General features: G+C 42.3%; 1 protein-coding gene across 1 annotated transcript; it reads left to right on the forward strand.

Annotated features, from left to right (window-relative positions):
* Positions 1-13,315: 13,315 nt before the first annotated feature.
* pah (phenylalanine hydroxylase) lies at positions 13,316-26,699 on the forward strand. Its single transcript, XM_070992035.1, has 13 exons — positions 13,316-13,412; positions 14,718-14,840; positions 19,730-19,913; positions 21,734-21,822; positions 22,299-22,366; positions 22,675-22,871; positions 23,888-24,023; positions 24,108-24,177; positions 24,529-24,585; positions 25,339-25,434; positions 25,898-26,031; positions 26,121-26,236; positions 26,473-26,699. Exons 1-13 carry the CDS (start codon positions 13,341-13,343, stop codon positions 26,514-26,516), a joined length of 1,386 nt encoding a protein of 461 aa, XP_070848136.1. The 5' UTR covers positions 13,316-13,340; the 3' UTR covers positions 26,517-26,699.
* The last annotated feature ends 12 nt before the right edge of the window (positions 26,700-26,711 follow it).

A 26,711-nucleotide genomic window follows, 5' to 3' on the forward strand; every position in this document is an offset into this window, starting at 1 on the left:
TTAATGTTTCCTTTGGGTTCAAAGGTGTTGTAGATGTGTAGATGAGTATGCAAATGTGCCAAAACATGCAAAGATCCTGTTTCTGTAACATTTCATTAACTATTACCATACATACAATATGTGTAGAAATATGCATGTTAATGTGTGGCTTCAGTTGCATATGGTGCCCAGCTGCTTCAACATGTGGCACATACGTAAGTGAATAGAAATTTAAATTTTGTATTTTTCTTAAAGACAAATTCAGATTTAAATAAATAAAAAAACATTACAAGACAGACAATTTTCTTTCATGTGTCACTACACTTTCACTGTGCAGCTTCGTCCTCAGTGAATGTGACTGGGCTTGGAGTTTGCGCTGACCTTAGTGTCTGACACTGAGGAAGACCCTTCAGGAGGAGCCGTTAACGTTCACCTGCAGCCGCCCTCTACACACTCTGAGTGACACAGAGAAAGTCTGACTGACAGGTGAAAGTGACCACGGCTGCAGGGAGGAAACACCTTTTGTGTTTGGTCAGAGAGCTGGTGAGGGCGGTGACCCACGTCCCCCTGCCGACAAGATCATCGGCCCGAGGGTAAGGAGGGAGGGTCCGGATCACTCCCTCCTCACATCATCAATACACCCCCTGAGCATCACAAACTTAACATGTCATCCCCCTCAGCTAGGGACCTCCACTGTCTCCCCATTAAAACAAACTCAATCTAATCTCCATCTTTACCACATGTGTAGGAAACAAGATAAACGAAACAGTGTCCATCTGCAGGTAACACTATTCTCTCTGTGATAAAGCAGCTGTCAAACCCAATAAAAGCCTTCATGGCACACAGTTACTGCTACTACTCTGTTTGCTTTCATAGTTCAGAAACATTCATTCACTGCACAAAACGTAAGGTTTGTATTCTCTTTTCCTGAGGAACACATCCAGCCTGCATCCTTCATTGAAGTTCCAAATGTTGTGTTAAATGAAGAGTATTTCTATCATGGTCACAGTCTACAGTCACGCTAGTCACTCTGCAAGGCTAAATGCTAATGTCAGCATGTTAACATAATGACAAAGCTAACGTGCTGGTGCTCAGCAGGTACAGCAAAAGTGCAGCTGAGGCTGCTTACTAGCATGCATATTAGTAGCATACTAGCTCTTTATTAGTCATTATAAAGCACTTATTCATGCTATATTCTGGGGGTTAGTTAGCATTCATGTGCAACAACTTCCTTAATTCTATCAATAAGCAGTAACCGGGACATTAATGAGGGAAAACACTTGAATGTGGTGCTGCAGAATAAGCCATTAATAAGTGCTAATTAAGGGCTAATGTGCCACTAATGCGCAAGATTATACGCAACTAGTTAATGGTGAATATGTCTAGCTTAATGTAGTGTTACTAAAGTATGTATTTCACCCCAAAACCACAAACATCAATCTCAATGAGGGGGATGTTTTTGCTTGGAACGGAGTGGTGGATTGAAACAAGTGTCTCCTCCACATCACAGCACCATTCCCCTCTTAGTGTTCTTCTTTCTTACACTCACACTGGGTCTGACTTAGACACTTCCCCTGGATGAGATGCTGATCCTGGGAGAGTTCCTGTCAGGGCCACGTGGAGCAGGGGACCCGGCCAGTGAAGGGGGGACTTTCCTGGGTGTAAAATTCAATTATCCAGTGGGTGAGCGTGTCTGAGCGTGTCTGTTGTGAGAGGTGGGCGGACGGCTGCCCGTTCCCAGCATGCGACAAGGGGGTTAAGGACCACAGAAAGGCCTCCATTATCCAGAGTGAGAACGGCCCATGTGGCTGGCTGCACGGCCTCCGCTCTCATTCACTCCCCTTTTCAACAGCACTGCCGAGAGCCTCAAAGTTTCATTCTCTTTTCTCTGCTCTCACCCCTTTTTTTCCTCCCCCTCCCTCCCTTGCTCTCAAACTCGCAGAAAAGAGCCTCCACAATGCTGCTGGAAGGCTGGAGTGGATTCTTCAGCACCCCCGCGGACAGTCCACATGTGGACAACATTCACAGGATGTCTGTCAACTAGTCCATTAATCAACGACATCTCATGAAAGCACAATTAGGAACCTCACAACTCTATAACAGATTATCATCTCTAAGCACCCCTGCTATTCCTCCTGTACAGCAATGCTTTGGGCTGAAACGGTTTTCCGTGTCCAGCCTCACTTTTTGGAGTTACATAATCAAAATGATTCTTTTTTTAAACGACAGCTGCAGCGTGTAAAAGAGCTCATTCCTTGCAGCCTGAAACCATCAGGCAGCAAAACTGACTCGCATCTGGCTAATCATTAGTGTGAGAATGGATCTTCAGTGTGTGAATAAGACTGAGGCCCTATGGAGAAGGCCATTGTTGACGCACACTGCACCACTTCTCCTGATAAATGAGCAATTGTCTCCATCACCATTAATGACAGTAAATGACGCAGTGGGGAGCTCTCCATCCACTGTACAATATGAAGAGGACACTGAGGAACCATGGGAGTTTTATGTGACATCAAGTCCCATCTGCAAATTACTGACCGCTGGAGACAAACAGACGATACATACAGTGGTCCATTATGAGTCCTCAGCAAGAGAGAAGTGGCTGCTACTGTGTGTTTATGTGCGTTTCAATTAGGCTAGTAGGCAGGACAAAATGTACGATTCAACTTAATGTGGTATTAATTGATATTTTGCCAACTGGGGGCAGAGGAACAAGCTGTACACACATCAACGATATAGTATCACATTAGAACGTTGATATGGCAGCAAGCACATAGCCTCCTTAAAGATCCCACAGGTGCAGAGCAACATTCATCTCGAGTCACGTTTGTGTCCTAGCTTGCCGCTAGCTTCTTCTGTCTGTTTGGTGCTGGGTCTGTAGCATACAGCAGGTTCATTAGAGCTCACCTGGTGCTTTGTATGTAATTTCTGCCGCTAGGGGTCTCTCAACCAAAACAACAACAACGATAGATGGAGTTTGATGATGATGTCATGAAGTAGCGTGGAATTGTGGGATTTGTTGTCTTCACTGTTAAAAAAACAACAATGGTGAAGAAAATGAATTGTGCTCCATCACCAGCCAGTGACAGCGAACAAATGAAAATGTTAGCTTAAATACATATTATGCCTTCAAAGCTGAATTCATAAAATCAAAACAATGAGCTGAAAGATGCTAAAACATTGTGTAATCTTCAGAGTTTATAAATGGAAGATTTGGGGTCACTCGGAAGGCTAAAACTGCTTGAAAATGCTTTCAGCAACCTCACTTTACATGTGTGCTCGGTGTGCTGAGCTGGTGTGTCTTCTCAACATTACCAACCCTACACTGCCCTCATGTGGCACCTGTGGATCCCCTCAGTGTCAGGTGTGATAGTGGGAGAAGATCTGCACAGACAGATATTTGTTATCTGTGCTTCTATGAGTTTCCATATGACTTCAGTATTAATATGGCTGAAATTCTATTTTTATGGCTTCAACTTTCTGGTCGTCTAAGCTTGACTTTGTTTTCCAGTGCAGTCATTCTGCTCCTTAAGGTTTAGGCTACTTTATACATTATATAGGCCTGCAGCTATTGATGGTGTTCAGGCTACAATCACACAATACAGAGCAGAGAAAATGTAAAGAGGGAATAAAAATGAGCATAACACCTGTTGTCACATACAGTATTTCAAAAGCTAAAAAAAAAACATACATAGAAATTGAATCAGCTTTTAATCTGATTTTAATCTATAAACAAGCCTGAGTCATTCTGCTCTGTAAGGTTTAGGCTACTCATACATTACCCAGGCCTGTTATAGTCTACTGTCTGATTTTATTTTATGAACTGTATCTAAATGATATACATCGTCTTTAAGACCACCTTAGGTCATCACGTCTTATTAATCTCTTGATTTAAAATGCATCATCTCTGTAACCAGCTGAATGAGTATTGTACCTGTAACACGAAGCGGCCGTCAGGGTTGCCAGCAGGAACCTTGTCGTTTTCCAGGTGGTGTAGCCTCTTACAGTCTCCAATGGGCCGTGTTGCCATCTGTCTGCTAGCCATCCTGGGGTCTCCTAAGATTAAAAAAAAAATTCTTAATTTTCACTTTAAAAGATTTAACATAAATTAAGTAAATAAGAATTATTTGGTTTGGATAAATCATCTTTGCTCTGAAATTAGACTATCGGAATCCCTCACCTGCACCAGCCTTTGACTGGCTGAGTGTGGATGCCTTAACTGAAAGCTGAAGCGTCACTGACTGTGGATGCAGTCTTCTAACAACTACTCTTTCAAATATTTATAAAATATTTTCATTTTCCCTGCAATACTGCTGAAACTTTTTTATTAAACTGATGAAAACAAGTCTAATGCAGAAAGCAATGTGAGAAGAAGATAACAAAATCAGAATTTTTGAGATGAATTGCAGCCTGTTTATTAAACCAACCCTCTGCAAACATCTGGACTGGAGTGGATTTTGGCCACACCTTGTGGCACAAACTGGTACATTCACATCCCAGTGGACTAAGGAAGGTGTACAACTGCATCCATAATACACCTGTAATATTACATTACATTATATTACATATTAAATGTTAGTCCTCGGTCAAATAAAAGAATCCAATAAAACTCAAGGAGAAATTTTCAATGACTGTATAAAAGCATATTTAACTTCACATTTCTGAATCACAAATTTTGTTACCCAATTAAAGTCTGTTTCACATTCCTCTTCCCCACAGAAGTGACAAGTGTCAGTCAGGTCATCTGTTAAAAAACAAAAACAGCATCCATGCTTATTCTCTCATCATGTAGCCACATTGTCATCATCAAACTATTTACACACACTGATACACAGCTAGCAAGAGTCAACTTGTTAGCTCGTTACGCCTAGCTAACTAGCCATACGCTGAACAACCAAATGGAGGGACAGCTACTAACTTCAGCTAGCACTAGCCAATTATCTCGCAACAAAAACTATGCCTATATGTCTAAAATGCAATTAAAAGTGTATAACTAATTGAATTTCATTCTCAGATGTTAAAAAAAGGGAGTGATGCTCTGCTAACCACTTCAGCAACACCCTCTGGCCGTTACCAATGATGTTCTCCGCTGGTGGTATTAATGGTACACTTTCTGTCTCCTTTGCGGGTGAGGTTGCCTCTCCCCTAATGGCTGTTGGGCATTTTTAACACTAATAAACTACTGGTGGACGGTTGTTTGTCCATGTCAAAAAAAATAAAAATAATACAGTACATACGGGATAAATTTATTATTTGCGCCTTCTTTTGTCACTCGGTTTTATCTGCTAGCTTAATATGTTAGCCGCAGGTGTTGCTAGAAAGCTGTTGCTAAGACAACAGATCTCGCGAGAACGTGTTGCTGGGACACGGACACGACCAGAGACATATGTCTATGGACACGACCATAGACAGTGTTGATGTGTGTGTGTGTGTGTGTGTGTGTGTGTGTGTGTGTGTGTGTGTGTGTGTGTGTGTGTGTGTGTGTGTGTGTGTGTGTATTACAAATCGCGTCCCGTATTAGTTCAATAAGGGACGCAACATTTAATTGTCAATTAAAGGACGATTCCGTATTTTACGGGACGGGTGGCAACCCTACCTATAATTGACCTTGAACAGCCAATTATGTGGAGAGATTGCTGTCCCATACAAAATAAAACAAGTATAGAACAGAAATATGTCAGCTAAGACGCGACATTGATGATCCGTTAATGTCAGGAAGCACCCAACAAGCCATAGCTTCGATGAGCCATAGACGAACGCAGTTCGATTCACCTGATCTAATAAGCAATTGATGAAGCACTGAAAAAACACTTTAAAAACCTTCTCATGGTCAATTCTTTAAGCCGAATTACTCAGCAGAGCCTACTGATTACTTTCCCAGATCGAAACACGCGGACCGACGCAGATTTTGGAGAAAAAGCGAGATAACTTTAAATTTGTGGATTTTTGACTGGGGTTCGGCGAGCCCCGCAGCGTCCCGTTTGAGTCCTCATTTCGGGACGAAAGCGACTGCCACACTGTCAAAAACAGTTATATTCTCCGTAGATTTTACAAAAAGATCATAAACTATCGCTGAGTTTAAGGCATGTTATTCAAATGTGTACTTTTTCCATAATGAGTCTTACCTGGACACAGTTTCATGCAAACGATGTCCTCGTGCGCCTGAGGTGAACGGCAGAGGCCGTGATCTTGCTGGGCAGGTGGAGGTCTGCTATCCTGCACGTTCACATACAACCAGATTGACTGTCCGTGTGCATGCGTGAAAGAGGATTCACCGACCGGTATCGAGGAACACTTTTAGGTCAAATTTCAGGTTTCTGCGTGAGCTCAGAGCGGGACACAGTGGAACTACACTGTTAAAAGGGATTTGGGCTTTTAGTCAGAAGGACTATTGCTGTCAAGCTGAGAGAACTCTGCCCATTACAACAAAGTAAGAAGAGCTCAACAACTTCAATTGAAAAAAGCGCGGAAACTCATTAAAAACCCTTGATAATCCATTCAGTTAACTTCAGAAAATACGTTGGTGGCATTTCAACCAACACGCATGCGCCCGCAACGTGACGTCCGAGCCGACCGCCATCTTTTTACCTGGGAGCCGAGCCGTCCAGTAAGTACATTTAAAATTATTTTAGCTTAGTTTGTTCATCTGTTGGTAATGTGCATTGGTCGTCTAATGTCTCTCCATCTCAAATGATCCGTCAAGATATTAAACCTGTGATGAATATTTCATGTTCATTCTTTTTCGGAAATACTTTAGCATGTAGCGCTAGCTAGCTAGCGCCGCCAGAGTGAAACAGCAAGTTAATGTAGGGTTGAGCCTCATTTTCGACTGTAACAAGTATTCGCCACCAACAGTGTACTCTTGTAGGAGTGAAACAGTGCGGGACTTGTCTTTATTATTACGGAAAAATGTGTCAATTGTGGGAATATTATACCTGGATCAACTCGCTAATATACGTGACGTTGCGACTTGTACAAGAGGCTTTGCTCGCGCTCAAACAACCTGGCACAGGATTGACAAGGCAGCGAAATAACAGAGCAACTTATGTTCCATCAGGAAGAGGAGTGGAAAAACACTGACCACCGCCGTAGTGTGTGGATATTTTTTTATGTAGAGTTAGGTGCTGTATAAACACGTAGTGATAGGTGATTGTTTTCAGGTGTGCAGTTACACTCTGTATCCATGGCAACGCGCAGCAGTGGGGGTGAACGGCCCACCGGCTGCGTGTGGGTTTTTGGCCAGTGGGAAAGGAGCCCTATGCCGTTTGAAAGCGGGTCGACCGCGTTTAAATAAAAAAAAAAAACGTGTCAGCCCGGTAACCATGAGCCGCTTCCCCAATGAAATAAGCGGGTCGATGCGGGTTTTTTAATGCTAGTCGACCCGCTAACGATCGGCATATAGCTCCTTTCCTATTGACCAAAAAAACCCGGGTCTGATCTCCAGCTGGCAGCTACCGCCATAGACATAATATACGTAGACACCTCATTGACTGACGCTTCCTATTGGAACTGACGTCCAGCGCGGCCGCCATCTTGGATGGGTCTCCCATGCGCCCCCAGTGCATTTATTTCTACGGAGGAAGGTGTATGTCCAACTACTATAATCATAACTTTTTACCCGATTTTCACACGGTTTGGTTTGTTACAAATGGCAGAGATGTAGTTATGACTCAGGACGCTGTCACACATTAAAAACACGTGCTTAACGCTGAAATACTTTGTTAAAGAGCAGAATACAGACATATGGTATGGCATATTAATAAATGTATAAATTAATTTTATATTTTAATATAATATTAATATATATATAAATATAATATTTTGATCATTTGAATTTATTTCACTCTCTCTCTCTCTCTCTCTCTCTCTCTCTCTCTCTCTCTCTCTCTCTCTCTCTCTCTCTCACTCACACACACACACAAAATCATGACCCTTCAGTACACACCAATAACACAAGAATTTCTATATTTTTGTTTAGGCACAGGCACATGCATGCGTGCACACACACACAACACACACACAAAAACAAGACATCTCACATAACCTGTTGACATGCTTATTAAACTTTGAGTCAGTTTTTTTACTCAGTTGTGTTGGAATAAAACTTCACCAAAACAAACTGTCGAAACGAGGAAGGTTTTTTTCTTTTTGGCCAACTCATCATGTGTGTCGGCCCACAGTCCACTGCTGCTTTCAAACACACACACGTACACAAACACACACACCTTCTGGCCTGACATGTCTAAATTTAAACAACTGTTCACAGCATTAGGATGACAAAGATTCCACAATAGCCTGAACTGAAACTGCTGATGTTTGCGATATACTCTGATTTGAACACATTTACATACATACATACATACATACATACAAAGCTCCCATATATACCTGCTCAGTACATTTTTCCCTTCTTTCTTTTTTTTTTAAGGCCTGGAAAAGTAAGCTTTAAAATTCCAGGTCATTCCAGCGTCTTACACTGGCCTGTTAAGCTTGCAACTGGGGCTGGGAAGCTAAATAAAATAAAATAAATAAATAAAATAGGGGCATAGTTGCTCTCTTTACGTTGACTTTGGTTGGCTCTGGTGCTAGCGGAGACCCACCCAATATGTCGGCGATGCTGGATTACGCTCCAGCACGTAATGAGGCGTCTACGTATATTATGTCTATGGCTGCCACCGCTGTGCGTTGCCATGGATACAAAATGTAACGGTACACACATCACTCATGAGAAGCTCTTTTCTCGCTGTCTTGTCAGTGCTGTGCCATGTGGCTTCTGTTTTTACAATGTAATCACTTACCATTCAGATGAGTGACATGGCCAAGTGTGTCCACTTTATAATAAAGTCGTGTTTATTTCATGTTAGGATACATTCAAATCTGGAAGCTTTAAATTGTGAACTGTGCAATTTTTCAGAGACTTGTGGTGATGCACACTATTTTGCACATCTAAAAATACACATATACAGTAAGGAAACTGAACTTAGTGTGTTTTGTGCTGATAATGGTTGTATATCTTTCTTTCTTTCTTTCTTTCTTTCTTTCTTTCTTTCTTTCTTTCTTTCTTTCTTTCTTTCTTCTGTACAGGGTTACTTCACTTCAGTGTAGGCTGTGCTGTTTGGGGCAACTGCCCCTCAATGAGGTGGTCCTGCAAGTGTTTCTCCTCGCCGAACCAACGCACACTAATTGTCCATTATATGTCCACCTTGTTTTCATTTTCTGACTTATTTCTATTGCTCTGTTTGGAGGAACACTAATCCATGTGATGTTATAGAGAAATCGTCAAGAGAGTGGACATTTCAGTAATGTTTGAATGTTTTCATTTTCAACATTTTGAGCAAGTTTCTCAGATACGTTTTTTTGTTTGTTTTTATGAATCTTTGCAATTTACTGCAGCAACTCTGAACATTCACTCAGAAAGGACTCTGTTGAACTCGGAGAGTTATTGTTTTTCCCCAAAGGAAGGCTCTTCTTTTTATGTATTATATTATTATTATTATTATTATTTATGTGTGGGACAGTGTAATTTCAGTTTGTGAGCAAAAGTGTGTTAGAGGGTGTAACGGCTATTTTTTTAATATGTCCCAAGGAAGGTCTTTTTTGATGTCTCGACATCCATTGACACTTATTTTGAAGCAAGGCTGGTTGAAGTTGGACTTGTTGGGGGTTAAATAAAGGTCCTTATTGAATTGTCTGTTCAGCTATTTTTTCTTGTGTTAATATTTAGTTTGTCTAATTCTCATGGAGCTTCTTTGTAGATATTATTTTGCTTAAAATTTTGAAATCTAGCAATTTCTGTAAACTCAAATAACTTGGCAAATAAAGCATGAGAAAAAATAATAATGTTGCCCTAACTTGATAAAATAAGTTCAACCAACATCTTTTTTAGTTCTCTTAAGTAATGTTTTCCAGTCCACATCACTTGATACAGAAAGTTGAGTCAACAAATCGGAAGTTGTATCAATTATGTATTCCATGTTGAGCCAACTTGATTCACAGTTGTAGGAACTTGAAAAAATAAATTCAACCAACATCTCTTAAAGTTATCTCAATATTTTTAAGTTCAACTTTCTTGATACAGGAAGTTGAGTCAACAGACTGTATGTTGCATGAACTCATGTTTTGAAGTGTAAAAAACTTGACACTATAAGTTGACTCAAATTAACTCAGTCAAAGCAACAAGATGACGACATAGTTAAGTCGGGTCACCTAATCTTTTTTTTTTTTTTTTTTTTTTTAACAGTGCATGCTTCCCGTGAAATTATTTTCTCCGCATTTATCCCATCCTCGGTCTGTCGATCCTCCGCGGCAGACCAGGAGCGGTGGGCTGCCAGCTGCCAGCCGCCAGCCGACGCCGGCGCCCGGGGACCAGTTCTCCTTCGGTGATTCGGTTCTCCTTCCTTTGGTGATCTTCTTGCATGTTTTTAGTGGGAGTTATTTAAGGAGGAAACCTTAGGTTCATGCAAACTCCACACAGAAAGGCCCCCTTCTTTCCTCGAGCAGCAGGCACCGAAGGCGTGGTGGAGGACACGCCACCAGCGCCCACAGCGGGATTCCGGGGGTCTTCTAGCTGAGGCGACAAGTGTGACCACTTGTCCAACCGTGCTACCCTACAAATAAGTGTCTGACATTATTATGGAAAGAATCCATACAGAGATACTTCTTTGTTGATGAGTAAGATCTGTTTTGCTTAAGCAGAAACAGCTGTTGTAGCGCTGTCGCCAAAGCCACCAGACTCCATTCAAAAAAACAGTAATTTTAGCATTTTTAAAAAAACTTCTTCAAATGCATCAAAAACAAAATAAAACTCGACAAAAACCTTCTTGGATCACCTTTTTAATGTTTCGGCAACAATTACTAACTCTGGATTGGTTGAAATAAACTTTCAATTCACCGAATGGTTGAGAGGAGCGAGAGAGCTGGTGACGTCAGAGAAGCAGCGGGGGAAACAGCACGTTGAGTCGGAATGCTTAATATTTTGTGTGTTTACCTTTTGTCATGCTTCACTCATGTTTAGAACAATCCTGCAGAAAACGGGATTGACAAAAAATGATTGACAGGTGCTGTTGTTGTTTTTTTCTGTTTGATTACGTTCTGTGTTAGATTTAAATTGTTAATTAAAAATATTGTGTTCTAAATTAAAATCTTATAACCTCGTTACATTATCTATTCCATTTCTTATTTACAGTATAAGTAAACTTTTGAACTACCTTTCAGTGACAACACAATTATTTTGTTTTTTCTGTGATATTTACAGATATAGGGCTGCCTGAATGGATTATCAAGGGTTTTAATGAGTTTCCGCGCTTTTTTCAAGTTGAAGTTGTTGAGCTCTTCTTACTTTGTTGTAATGGGCAGAGTTCTCTCAGCTTGACAGCAATAGTCCTTCTGACTAAAAGCCCAAATCCCTTTTAACAGTGTAGTTCCACTGTGTCCCGCTCTGAGCTCACGCAGAAACCTGAAATTTGACCTAAAAGTGTTCCTCGATACCGGTCGATGAATCTTCTTTCACACATGCACACGGACAGTCAATCTGGTTGTATGTGAACGTGCAGGATAGCAGACCTCCACCTGCCCAGCAAGATCACGGGACTCTGCCGTTCACCTCAGGCGCACGAGGACATCGTTTGCATGAAACTGTGGCCAGGTAAGACTCACTATGCAAAAAGTACACATTTGAATAACATGCCTTAAACTCAGCGATAGTTTATGATCCTTTTGTAAAATCTACGGAGAAATATAACTGTTTTTGACAGTATGGCAGTCGCTTTCGTCCCGAAATGAGGACTCAAACGGGACGCTGCGGGGCTCGCCGAACCCCAGTCAAAAATCCACAAATTTAAAGTTATCTCGCTTTTTCTCCAAAATCTGCGTCGGTCCGCGTGTTTCGATATGGGAAAGTAATCAGTAGGCTCTGCTGAGTAATTCGGCTTAAAGAATTGACCATGAGAAGGTTTTTAAAGTGTTTTTTCAGTGCTTCATCAATTGCTTATTAGATCAGGTGAATCGAACTGCGTTCGTCTATGGCTCATCGAAGCTATGGCTTGTTGGGTGCTTCCTGACATTAACGGATCATTAATGTCGCGTCTTAGCTGACATATTTCTGTTGTATATTTGTTTTATTTTGTATGGGGCAGCAATCTCTCCACATAATTGGCTGTTCAAGGTCAATTACAGGTAGGGTTGCCACCCGTCCCGTAAAATACGGAATCGTCCTTTAATTGACAATTAAATGTTGCGTCCCGTATTGAACTAATACGGGACGCGATTTGTAATACACACACACACACACACACACACACACACACACACACACACACACACACACACACACCGTCTGGCCTGGCGTGTCTAAATTTAAACTACTGTTCACAACTTTAGGATGACAAAGATTCCATAATAGCCTGGACTGAAACTGCCGATGTTTGTGATATACACTGATTTTAACACATACATACATACAAAGCTCCTATATATAACGGCTCAGTACATTTTTTCCTTCTTTCTTTCTTTGGTCATTCCAGCGTCTTACACTACCCTGTTAAGCTTGTAACTGGGGCTGGGAAGCTAAATAAAATAAAATAAATAAATAAAATAGGGGCATTGTTGCGCTCTTTACGTTGACTTCGGTTGGCTCTGGTGCTAGCGGAGACCCACCCAATATGGCGGCGACGCTAGATTACGCTCCAGCACGTAATGAGGCGTCTACGTATATTATGGACACGACGACGTCAACTCACGCGTGAGTTGATGAAGGTTTCTTCCCGTAAATTTTGGAAGAATCCAATACCATACAGAAGGACGGTTGTAAGTCTTTGTGATTTGATCCATGTCATAATTACAAGAATATGTTTGAGTCATGATATAATATGATCGTAATATGAAAAGATATAAAATTCAATTAAAATATTAAAAATCTGATATAAAAAATCTGTTGAGGCACGAACCCCCCCGCCCCCGAATGGGCATGACGCGTCAGTTGCAAATGCGTTTAAAGCAACTAACAGATTAAACGAATAAAGACGTGTTTTGTGTCGGTTTAGGTAACTTCTACCTGTTGTCAGGTCAGTGAGGTTGCACAAACACAGACGGGCATCTTGGCGCAGCGGACATGGATAAAACCATGAAAGCCTGTCTAACATACCCGGGGGCACCCTCAGCCCAGCGGTGCACAACAAGAACCAGATGTGCCATTGTAATTGTGTTTCACAACAACCTACCCGTGACATACCGATGCAGAAGGGGGTGTGGTGTCACGTGGCCCGCCGTCTGAAGCAGAGGTTTTATAGACAGGAGCCGCTCGCGCAAACTCTTGCACAGCTCAGCATCAGCACACGTCGGTTATTCACCTGAAGAGCGACAGGATGGACGCAGCGTACAAGAGAGTCAATGGAAACTACGGGCCAGAGGCAGAGACAGGGGACCCAGAGACAGGGGTAAATATAGAACTTTAAAGGTCCTGTTTTATGTCCAGGAACAAAGTCATGAACTTATTTGTGTTCTTTTGACATGTTATGGTCATTTAAAAGCAATTTATTTTTATAGTTTCCCCATCTGCTACTTCAAATCTGTCTGTTTTTAATGCAACAACAGTGAAAGAGTCAGTCATTGCTGGAATATTCCAGGTTTGACTGCAGACAAAGGAGTGAACTGCAAAGTTGCCCCAGTGATTTGAATAGAGGGCAAAAAAAAACAAAAAAAAAAAACAGCTGATGTTACTGAAAATGGACAATATGCGCTCATAATACAATATGGCTTGACCTTTGAAAAAAGAAATAGAGGTATTTGGGCAGTCTGGATCAAAGTAATATCTTTGCAGCTACGTTTACAAAAGCTGATCACCAAATAAATAGTCTGGAACTGTTGATTGATTAATCAATCAAGTAATTTTTCAAGCAAAAATACATAAGTCCACTGTCTTATTTCTGTTTCCTATTTCTTTGTCTTACGTCAAAGATAAATTAAATATCTTCTGTTTTGGGCTCTTGATTTGACAAAACAAGCAATCTGAAGACTTTGTTGTGGGAAATAATGAAGGGCGGTTTTCATTATTTTAAAGTCAAAAATGAATAATCTGCAGATTAATCACTTGTGAAATGAATCATTAGTTGCAGCAGCATTAACAGATGAAAAAATCCTTTACAGTCAAGAAAATCATTAACAAGTTCTTAAATATAACATTTAGAGACTGTGATGAAGCGTCACGCTGGCTGAAATGTTAATGAATAACTATCTGGACCGGGCAGGAGTTTCCACATCTGTATGATATTCTGCAGCGTCGGAGGAAATTTTGGATATGTTTATGTCTGTTGAAAACCCTCACATGTGTGCAGCATGTGGTCACATCAGAACTACTGCTGTAGAGGTCAAAAGGTTAAAGGTGTGAAGGCTTTGACCTTTAAGATCAGACGCCTTAAATGTGGAATGTCCAGGCTGTCAAATAGATTTCATGTGCTTTCTCTTTTCTATGGCTGAGCTTAAACGAACGAATAAAGAAGCATTTACGCATCCTGCTGACTTTTGAAAGCTTTGCAGCCCACTCAGCTGCTAGATTTAGTGTTGAAAACGTGTTTGACTGAACAGATCATAAAGAGATCAAGATCAACTGTAAAAATGGCTGCATTTATTGTGCTTTCACCAACTCCTGCAGTAACAGTAGCATTAGCCTGCTAATGCTAAAAATGTCGTGCATGTCTCCACATTGAAGCGTCGTGTTGTTCCCTCACGGGTGTCTTTCTCAGCAGAGGAGAAGGGGCTCCAGCTACCTGGAGGAGGAGACCAGCGTAAAGTCGGAAGTGCTCTCCTGCATCTTCTCCCTGAAAGAGGAGGTCGGCGCTTTGGCCAAGGCTCTGCGGCTCTTTGAGGTAAATTTGCTGACATACAGGCCTGACCCCTTCACCCTTGACCAGGTGCCCTAATTCTTCTCCTGATCTTCAAGCGATCAGGGGAAGATTTACACATGGACACATATTTGGCTCATTGGAAGATCAGTTCTTTCTCTCAGACCATGAAATAAGCTGCAAGGCCACGAACACATCAGGACATCTGAATGGCTGCAGGTGTCCTAACTGTGACTGTTTGGCCCTGCGGTTAAACAGCAACCAGAGGATCAGGGCTGAACAAGTAAATCAAATATTAGTGAAATCGCAATATGACCACAGCAATGTCCAAATCGCAGTAGTTTTTCTGCTAAAGGTGAAATGTGTCACACCGTACCTTTGCACATGAAGCATTGTGGTGCTACAGACATAAGAGAACATGCTAGTTTGGTACAGACTCCAGCAAAAATCACATCATCATCATGTTTGTATATATTTTATCAAATGAAAATGAAATGCAAGAAATACCATTCCCACTACAATTACGGTTATTATCGCAGTATCTGTCCAAATTATGGCATTGTAATTGTTTTCGCACATTGTTCAGCTCTACAGAGGACGCAGGGATGTTCATTTACCACTGGAGTGGTTTAGTCTGCTCGGAGGAAAACTAACTGTGGTAAAAAGACATTTTCCTGAGTTTACTTGAAGTGGCTAAAATGGTCTGTGCGTCTAACCACAACAAAAAATGTCTCTGTTGTTTTGAATGACAAGTTTGAAATGCACTTGAGTCAGAGGAATCCTCAAATGACCCGTTTCCTGATCGTAACAGAGCGAGTAGGTTTGCTGAATGTTTAAATTCTGAGAAATACACTTATTCACCGTTTTGCTGAGAGTCAGTGGAGGGGATGGAAGCCACTCTTTGTCCATCTGTTAGGGTGAAGCTACAGTGGGCAGCCAGTTAGCTTAGCTTAGCATAAAGACAGGAAACAGGATCAGAAAAAAAAATCCTCATAATCTGTGTAATGTGTTATTAACATGTAAACATGTAACAACGTGCCAATCAGAGAGCTTTCGCAATGCTGGTCTGCAGGTTTTGTTACCTTTGGACAGTCAAACAGCTGCTACCAGTCTTTATGCTAAGCTAAGCTAAGCTAAGCTAAGCTAACAGGCTGCTGGCTTCTGAATGGACAGACGAGAGTGGTATCAGTCTTCTCATCTAAGTCTCACAACGAAGCAGATAAGCATATTTCCCAAACTCTTATTCCTTTGTAACGATGATCCAAACAGACACGATGAGCAGATGATGAACTGAATTCAAGTTCAACAAGTTACTGATTAACATTAAACAAAACAAGCGACATGAGCTGTTAAAGTCTTTACATGTAAACACATTACAGTATTACAAGATCCTCCTGATCATTTAACTTGTCATTCCAGCAGTTTTTAGGCAGAGGAAAGTGAATTCTGATCATCTGCTGGTTGTTCATAATGTGAACTTTTCTGGCCCCGTGAAGGAGGAAACTAAACAAACGCAGCTTATCTCAGATGTTTGTGTATGACTTCTGTGCAAACATGACAGCGGGCTCTCTGATCCACTGACCCACCTCCTCCTCCGGCCTTTCTATAATGATTAAATGGTCAAACACTGGACAGCTTAAAAAATGAAAAAACAAGTCACTGCTCACTTGCAGTTTTCAGAGGTGGAAAATAACTAAAATAACTGAAAACATGCAGTTAAGTACCGCCAGTTCAGAAATATCTAGACTTTATTTTATTTTCCTACTCCACTAAATCTCTAATAGTAATTTAGTTATAGTTCATAGAAAGTATTTTTTTTAATTCAAAACAGATATTAGTTACTTTATTAGATCAAAATATATGATCAGCTTCTAAACTGATACATCGTTACAGAGTCAAACTGTATTTTTTAAGTAATTAAAATGAGTCGATTATAACAGTTAAAGAGACACTACAGCAACAAGCTGGGGGACTCACAAGAGACAGATATTAAAAAGAATGATCCAAATCAAAGCAGCAGAGACCAAGGTATTCTGACTGGATCCCACATTTCCCATGATGCACCGCAACAGTGTCTTTCATTTGGCCCCCTCTTCCTCCTGCAACCCCAATTCTAAAAAAGTTGTGATGCTGTGTAAAACATAAATAAAACAGAATTTGATAACTTGCTGGTCCTTTTTTTGACATAAACTCGACTGAAAACAGCACAAAGACAATATTTTTAATGTCTGAGCTCATCAGCTTCATTGATTTTTGTAAATGCTTATTCTGAATTTCATGCAGCAACACATTTCAAAGGCTGGGAAAGATGTGGAACGCTCTAAAAACACCTGTTTGGATCATTCCACAGGTAAACAGGCTCATTGGTAACATGATTGGGTCTGAAAGGAAGGCTCAGTCGCTCATAAGCGAGGATGGAGCGAGGTTCACCTTTTTGCAAACTTGAACTAAGGATCTGAAGGCTTGCCACAACAACAACGCCATCGATCAACACGCGCTCTCCTTTTAATTCTCTGTTATCGATTTACTGTCCGTGTGTACGTGACTGCACGCAGGCTCGAAGTCAACACTGACTGGCAGCGCCTCCATTGTTTAATTTTCAACACAGACGTCGAATCAAGGTTCAAGTTTGCTCTTCCTGCGGGTAAAACACAGAGCACGCCCCCCAGACATTTAGCAGTTCACAAATGCACGACACCCCAAGACAAAAGAAGTTCAAGAAAAAGATTTTTTGGTTGATTTGTTCTCTGTGTGTGGGGGTGGAGTTGTGGGTGGGTTGACTGTTCAATACCAGATATGTGCCAAATGCCGCTCTGGAAATGCTGCAGTAAACATCAGGATCCTCTTTGAACCTATGAGCTTGCACTTTCCCGATCCTCCCCCTGCTCCACCTCCATCCTCCCCTCCTGCTGCAGCTTTTTTATAAAGCCGGTCAAATGACCCCATACCATCAACACACCCCTCGCTCCCCGACTGCCGTGTAACATGTGCTGACTCCCCATAAAACACAGCTTTGAAGAATCCTGCTTTTCCTGTTTTCTCTGATTAATTGGAAACAACTGCCGTGCTGAGCCGTGTGCTGATGTTTAGCTGAGCGGCATCGATCACATGCTCATTTTCATCTTGTGAAATTCTAATCTCCACACTTCAGAGAGTTGAATGAAACTCGCCGCTCTGTTTATCCGCCTGGTACCGAAGCGCATGTGACACAGCGGTGCGGTTATCATGTGACGCTCCAGAGCCACGGGCCGACCTTGACCTCGCACCTCAGCCTGTGCAACAGGAGGCGTAATGTCACCGGCCTCGCAGTGGAGGGACGGCTCGGGGGGGTACAGAAATCTGACAGAGCGACCCCTGCGTCCGGCCGGGTGCAGGATTTAGGGTTGGCTATGTTAAGCTGAACCAGGTCACCGACAGCACACGTGGTGAAACACTTCTCTGTGCACAGAAACACTGATATTGAGCTTTTTTATGAGGTGGTTCCAAAACTGATAAAACAGCTTAATATTGAATATTTAATTATTTGTAAGTGGCATAGCTTTAAAGGGGAAATCAAGGATGGTTAATGGGTTTTAGTTGAAAACAAAGCATAAAATACCTGGTGTAGGCCATATAAACGGTTTTATACACCATATTCTTGCATTATGGGGAATGAAGTGGAATAATTGAGAATTTTGGTCGGACATCAGTGATTTTTTCCTTATTTTAAATTATTATAAAGCTACAGTAAATCTGCTGACAGTGAGCAGATAATGACACATAAAAAAGCGAGACATTTTTCTCTGAAATGCCAACCTGGACTCAGTCTGTGGTCGGTCCTGCAGTCATTCCTGGGGGGTGCAGGACCACGTGGCCCCCAAGAGAAGCTGTTAGATGTAGAATGGGATCCAGATGGGAGAAACCGGGAGGCCCTGCACGCCCTCCTCTCTCCTTGGCCTATAGAAGACAGAGAACATCACACTCCCTCTTCCTCCCCAAAATTACACAAACAAAAACATATTTTCATGGTAATTACCACTTAAAGATAGTCACGCTCTCCAGCACTAGCTGGAAACTCTCTGCATTGTGGTCATTAATAAGGACTCGTGAATCATGGCCAGACACATTTGGAAACATCCCAGGGGTCTTGTCAAGTTAGTTTTAAGTATACAATATCACAAATGACAGTTTGCCTCACGGGGCTTTACGATCTGTGCAGAATACAACACCCTCTGTCTTTGACTTGAAAGAAAAGAAACCTCAGGAAGTGCATCAGAGGACGGACCCTCCTCCCAGAATGGACCAACATGCAGCAGATGTCATGTGTCCAGAATAGATTCACAACAGAAAACCAGATGACAAAATGTGTTTTGTAAAACAGAAGTGAAGAGAATGAATCCAGGAGGAGCAGCTTCAGGTGTCGGCCATGAGACGGACCTGAGCCACGCCGCCTCCTCTCACCACCTGGATGGAGGACAGGCCTCACAAACGGAGGACAACAGCACAACAGAGGAGAGAGAGCGTGCATGCTGCAGAATGAGAAGAGCCCGTTTGTTGGCTGTGCAGGATGATTTATTCAGTGTTTTTTCACAAAACCACCACAATATGCTCTGAATGCCTTTATTATGCAAGTCCAGAGAGAAAGTGCGAGGCAGCTCTGACCCGAGGTCACGGTGGACTAAAAAGCCATCAGTTTAATGACAATGCAACGCCCTCTAGTGGTGGAACAAAGACAGTGCTGCAGCCTGCTGAAGCAAAAACATTCAGACTCATTCATCACAGAGATGTTTATCTACAAGCATGTATTTAGCATTTATTTATTAGTTTGCAAGAAATCACAAAAACATATGAGTAGACCAACAAATTTAATAGACAACAACTCAACTCAGGTCTCACCCAGATCTCCTCTTTTGATTTGTTTCTGTCAACTGCAGGAGAAGGGCATCAACCTGACGCACATCGAGTCCCGTCCGTCACGGATGAACAAAGAACAGTACGAGTTCTTCATCAGCGTGGACTCCACCAGCTCCCAGGCCCTGGACGAGGTCATCGACGGCCTGCGCACACAAATCAGCGGCCACGTGCATGAGCTATCACGCAACAAAGAGAAGGACACAGGTTAGAGTGACTGCAGCGAGAGGATGTGCAGTGAGCAAGATAAGCATGAATCCTCAGCATGATGAACACAGAAATGTGCACAAATGACATGTTCCACACGAGAGAACGTCTGTGTTTTCGAACAGAAGAAATGCCGAAATGTCGATCGTGTTGTTGACTGCTTATCTCTTTGTGATAAGGCTGAGGATAAGAGTTGTAGAGTTTGTATCAGCGGGCAAAGGTGAGCGAAGATCAAGCAAAACTCTCTCCACAAAATTAAATTAAATTAAATACAAACACATTTCATTATTTTCTTGCAAATTGTTCCTGAACTTCAATCCTTGGCTACAGGTTTGGTTAATTTTGATTCATAAGGTCACCAATTTATATCTTTATATAAGCTAGAGCAGACAGCCATGCTAGCATCGGCATGCTAACAGGCTCACAATGACGTTCAGCAGGTATTTGTTTACCATGTTCTCCATTACAACTTATATTGTTTTAGCATGCTAACATTTGTGTGGCATTAAACAGGAGGTACGGCTGAGGCTGAAGGGACCCCGTGACGGTATTGCAGTTCATCCTGAGGGGAACATGAATGTGTTCCCAATTTCATGGCAAACAGTGTTTATCAGTATATTTCAGTGAAAACTACAAAAGTCATTGTGGCGCTGGAGGAAAAGTAAAGCTGAAATGGTCCATTTATCATCTGAGCCCAGTGCTGGCTGTTGGGTGGCGCTTCATGACCCCCCAGCCAGACTGGGTAATGGACAGCCAGCGTCGCCGATGAGACTGATGGCCCATCGGCTACATCTCGACCCCTTTATTAGTTGTTTCCAGAATGACATTAGTTTAGCTACTGAGGACCAACAGGCTTGGCGGGAACAGAGGAGCTCTGTGTCCTGGTCCCAGACTAACACAGGGCAGGAGAACATGCCAAGGTCACGGCAGCCAAAGACAGACAGGGCCACCATGGATCCTCCTTTGACTTCGGCGTAGACGCTGCGGGCTGCTGGTCAGGGTCAAGTGGACGAGGGGATATTTATGGCCTGTTTTGGAGACGGCCTGTTTATAGAGGAGCCTGGCAGGGACCTACTGTCTTCCTGGGGGCCTCAGGCTGGACCACACTGCACAAATGTAGATTAATGATTGGGCCCCAGTGTTTTTGAGAGTCATAAATCTGTATGAACAAGCAGAATGACTCTTGATTGGTGTTCTGCTGAGTGTCAAAATGCCACGGCACTGAACAGAAATCCTACAGCCAAATCTACAATAACCACATCAATACCAGTTTGCACTGTGCTCATTTGTATCAGTCAAGAATCACAATATTCAGGCTGCAGCAAACAGTTATTTTTAACAGTTTTCATTGTCGATTAACTTGAAACTGTCCAAAACCCAGATTACAATAACATAAAACATACGAAGGTAGCACATCCTCAACACCAAACTTCAATTATTTTGCATAAAATAATCATGATGAAGATCAGTGCCTGCTCGAGCCACTCGTCACTCTCTTTCTTTGTAAGACTTCTCAGACAGTGTGGCGTCAGGGAAACTCTCTCATTCATCAAATCTGTTGCATCAGATCAACTTTACCGAGCTGGTCAGTTTGAAGTAAGATTATTTAATAAAGTTGAGTAAACTTGACTTTTTTCTTGCAGGTAGTATCTGACATTTAATCAAAATGTTCATTTACAAACTTATGCTACATAAAAAAAATGTCCTGAACTTCGACATTTGTGTTTGTGGACTGAATACTTCATTGATTTGATCTGAATATGCACATGTGAAACAAAAACATTAATTATCGGTGTTTGATAACTGCTTTTATTCTCCAGTGCCGTGGTTCCCCAATGACATCCAGGACTTGGACCGCTTTGCCAACCAGATCCTCAGTTATGGTTCTGAGCTGGATGCTGATCACCCGGTAAGGACTGACTCACCCATCGCTGTCTGTGTGCCACATCCTGCCTCTGCATGTGTGTGTGTGTGTTGGTGTGAATACGTGTCCACTCACGCCCACACGTCTTATGAAAGACGGGGATGGACGGATGGATGGAGATGACAGGCTGCACTCTGCCGTCTATTCTAATGGAAACTACCTAGACACACAAATTGATGTCATTGCTTTAATTGAGCCCCTATAATTATAGATAATTGCTCCCTTTTGCCACCGCCATTAAAGCGAAATGTATTCATCATAAGCTGAAAAACACTCTACAAAGGCTTCATTTGAATATGTATTTGCGTGCTCTTATTAGAGACGGAGTGCATAACGCTGTCAAAGGCCACAGGGTTTAGCCTCAGCAGAGGATTTCCACTCTTTGATTTAGCTGCGAGTGGCTGGGCTGCGATCATGAGATCTAACATGGCTTTCCTTTTTGCGTGTGTGTGTGTTTTCAGGGCTTCACAGATCCAGTGTACAGAGTCCGCAGGAAGGAGTTTGCTGACATTGCCTACAACTACAGACAGTAATTAATCCTAAAAAAATTTATTTTCTTATGGGTGATTCTTCTGGGTGAAAATTATCATTAAACAAATACAGACAAAATTACACGCAGTTAATGGTGGATTTAAAGGGCCTTGGTCTTTGTGTGTGTAATAATTGAGAAGTATTATTCACTGGCACGACAAAGATTGCCAGACCCCATCAAATGCATTACACATATCTGTGTAATACTACGATTGTGACAGATAATGGAGTGATGTGCTCATGCAGTCTATCATCCAAAACAGCCCAAAACACAAACTAAACAGTAACCTCACGTCTTCGTCCCAGTGGACAAACCATCCCTCGAGTGGAGTACACGGAGGCGGAAAGGGCCACGTGGGGCAAGGTGTTCACGGAGCTGAAGACCCTGTACCCGACTCACGCCTGCCGCGAACACAACCGGGTCTTCCCCCTGCTGGAGAAATACTGCGGCTACAGGTCGGACAACATCCCACAGCTGGAGGACGTCTCCCGCTTCCTGCAGTGTAAGTCGGATCGTGTTATCGACCCTGAGGTCCGCGGATGATCTATGTCACGTAGATCAAGTCCGCAGTTGAAATGTGCTTCAGTGCACCAGTGTTCTGCCACGATGCCTGCTCATAAATCCTACGTCCATATTTAAGGCTAATTTTCATGAGTTAGCTACTAGCCTTAGCTGAAGCTTAAAGTACACATTCTTATAGATTTTTTCCTAGCTGTCTGTAAATCAAAAATTGTACTTCATAATCTAGCTTGTTATTCCTCATAACTAAATGAAGCAAGGGCTATTTTTGATACACAGAAACAGCTAACTATTCCTGCTAAAGGCAGCTATCTTAAATTAGCAGAGTCGAAGTAACTGCACTCTAATGTTAGCCGTTTAATCTGCACTTTGTGCCCTGACAGCCAGCTGGACAGCTAACTCAAAGCAAGAAAACTAGCTTATCAAGTTAAAGCTAGTTGCTGAGATAGCCGCTAGCTAGCCTAAGCTAAAGCTAAAACTACAGTTGCTTACTGACTCCTCTTTAGTTGTTATCTGTAATAAAAAAAAATTAGATATTATTTTCGCAATTTAATTTGTTATTTATCATAACTACATGACGCAGTAGCTTAATAACAGGAGACAAACCGCTAAGTGTTCCTGCTAACGGCAACTAGCTTATGCACAGACAGGCTGTGCTTTACTACAATGGGGTAAAAATTTGATCCTAATACTCATTATTTTAAATGTTGAAATGGGTGAACATAACAATAACAATAATAGATTTTGATATAGTATAAAAATACAAAATTATTATTATTTTAATGTCCTCTTCCAGTTCTGCCATCATACAGTACATGAAACATCCCCTCATTCATTTCATACTGGAAACCTCTGGCGTGAATGTGGGAGGCAGGACCTGTTCAAACGCCCTACTTCCTATTCCCCCTCCCTCCCTCCCTCCCTCCCTCCCTCACTAACTGCTCTTATTCAACACATCCAAACACTCGCCTCTTTCATCTCTCCGTCCTTTCCCTGCAGCCTGCACAGGCTTCCGGCTTCGCCCGGTGGCCGGCCTCCTCTCGTCCCGGGACTTCCTGGCTGGCCTCGCCTTCCGAGTCTTTCATTCCACGCAGTACATTCGTCACGGCTCCAAGCCCACGTACACACCTGAGCCGTGAGTGTTGAAACTCTGTTGAAAAAAGAAGGAAAAATCCATAATTTGTGAGATGTTAAAGAGTATTTCTCATTTGTCATGCAGGGATATCTGCCATGAGCTCCTGGGACACGTTCCTCTGTTTGCTGACCCTAGTTTTGCCCAGTTTTCACAGGTAAATGACAACAATACAAAACTAAATGAAGCTCTAAGCCAATTAGTTAGTATTATAATTATATTGAATTTAATCTATTAATTCTACATAATAAACATACAGTATCTATCATGCATCTCATGTATATTTACTACACTGCACTAGTGGTTTGGCACATTCATTGTCCACAGTACATACTGTATATACTATATATATGACTTATTCCTATTTTAAATTAGATATATTCTCTACTCATTTTTGGTACTGCTGTAATACTTATAAGGTGTAATCTTAACATAAAATCCATGTAACACATGCGATTCTGTAACTTTCTGTGATCTAATCTGTATGCTTTGATTCTGTTCCACGCAGGAAATCGGTCTTGCCTCCCTTGGTGCCCCAGATGAGTACATTGAGAAACTTGCCACTGTGAGTACATGAGAAGCAGTACTATTGTATGAAGTACTCAGCCAGAGACAGGTTTTAATTCTGGTGCTTCTAAACTTGTAAAACATACGGATAAACATGTCAAACGGACATAAGCGCTGCAACAAGCAAACAAATGCATCAAGCAGAATCAGGATAAAAGCATCATATAGAGCAGACTCTGTGTGTGTGTGTGTGTGTGTGTGTGTGTGTGTGTGTGTGTGTGTGTGTGTGTGTGTGTGTGTGTGTGTGTTGTACATAACTTTGCATGCACTGACCTGTATGTGTGAGTTTGAGGTTTCTGAAGTATGCTGAACAGATCACTAGATTCAGCATTTCTGGGTGGCTTAAAGAGCCAATTTTCCAAATTACAAAAACAAACAAACAAAAACAAATAAAAATAAATTGCTCCTAATGGTGTCCAGCATGCAAATGGTTTTGGTTTTACTGGCTCAGATTTTAAAGTCTCTGAGACTCTGCCATCTTTGAACCAAAGAGACTTCAGAATGAAATGTCGTTCGCCTCCGCTGTGCAGCGGCGGCACAGAAATCTGACAGCACGAGCAACTAGATAGATATATGTGAGGAAATATGTTGTTTTTTCTGTGATTTAGCTGAACTGGCCCTTTAAATCGTCAAGGCTCATTGGGTTTTTGGATTTCAAAGACGCCTGTTGATGAACCCCCCTTGTTTTTGGATTCTCGCCCTGGTTTGGGTGTACAGATCACATCTTTACGAGCCCTGTGTGTGTCCTCAGGTGTACTGGTTCACTGTGGAGTTTGGCCTGTGCAAGCAGGGCTCAGAGATCAGGGCTTACGGAGCTGGCTTGCTTTCATCGTTCGGAGAGCTGCAGGTAAGGGGGGGGGGGGGGGGGCAACACCTGCATTTGAGTCATATAAGCTGCAAGAAAACAATCTGTACATCGCGGACCCCTGTGGAAGCAGGATGAGTAGTTTCCTTTTTGTGCTTTCCTCCCTCCCGCTGACCCCCCATCTGTTGTTTTAACGCTCACCTCGTTTCACTGGCAGTGGGTTAGTGTTCCACTCAGATTCAGGTTTAATGTGTCACTGGGGGAGTCGGCCTCCCTGCCCAGCGGGGTGCAGGTGAAGTGGTTCAGTGGGTAAGTGGCGGCAGAGAGAGGATGAGCAGCTCGCTATGGAGGTCACAAGTTACATCAGCGGCTGTCAGCAGAGGATGTGCACTCTGCCAAGTCGCTCAAGCACAGCCCTGAATCATGCTGCACTTCCTGTTGGCGATGACGAGAATAGAGGCACTCTGAAAAATTGAAATGCTTTTCTCACACTGTGTTCTTTCAGTACTCCTTGACAGATAAACCCAAGCTCCTGCCCTTTGACCCCGACAAGACCAGCCTCCAGAAATATCCAATCACAGAGTACCAGCCTGTTTACTTTGTCGCTGAGAGCTTTGAAGATGCTAAAGAGAAAGTCAGGCAAGAATCTTTTTATTTGGTTTGAAGCTGTCCTGCATATAAATATATACATACAGGAAATTTAACATTCAGGTCCGTCTGCCCTGCAGGAAATTTGCAGCCACCATCCCCAGGCCTTTCTCAGTGCGCTACAACGCCTACACCCAGAGTATTGAAGTGCTGGACAACACCCAGCAGCTCAGGAACCTGGCCGACAGCATCAACAGTATGTGTCTCATGTTCTGTCTTTAAATTGGTTTTACTTGTTATTTAAAGCAGTGGTTGCCAGCTTTTGGTTTGTGACTGCATGGGTCAGGCTTCATCAGTCTGCAGAGGGTTCAATCCAACCAGCCATGGACGGCATAACAAGGCTATTTCTGTTTTATTGACATGCGCCTCATTTAGAAAATGTTGTTTAGTGTCGTTTTACCCTAATTTATTTTGTTTTCTCTCTTATTTCAGGTGAAATGGGGAAACTGTGCGAAGCCCTGCGCAAACTGGAGTGACTGCACACGAGAGTCCCTTCATTTCCTCGGCCAACCTGCGCTTCTGCTTAGCATGCGTGCTAATGAGCTTTCATTTATTAAACAAATATGCAAGTCAAATAATGACGATATTACTGTAGTCCAATCAGTATTTTAGTGAAGTGAATAAAGTGTAGCCTGTTACTCGTGTAGGATAATGAGGAATGTGTCAATATT

Source organism: Chaetodon trifascialis, chromosome 22 (genome assembly GCF_039877785.1).
Source record: "Chaetodon trifascialis isolate fChaTrf1 chromosome 22, fChaTrf1.hap1, whole genome shotgun sequence".
NCBI classification, from domain to species: domain Eukaryota; kingdom Metazoa; phylum Chordata; class Actinopteri; order Chaetodontiformes; family Chaetodontidae; genus Chaetodon; species Chaetodon trifascialis.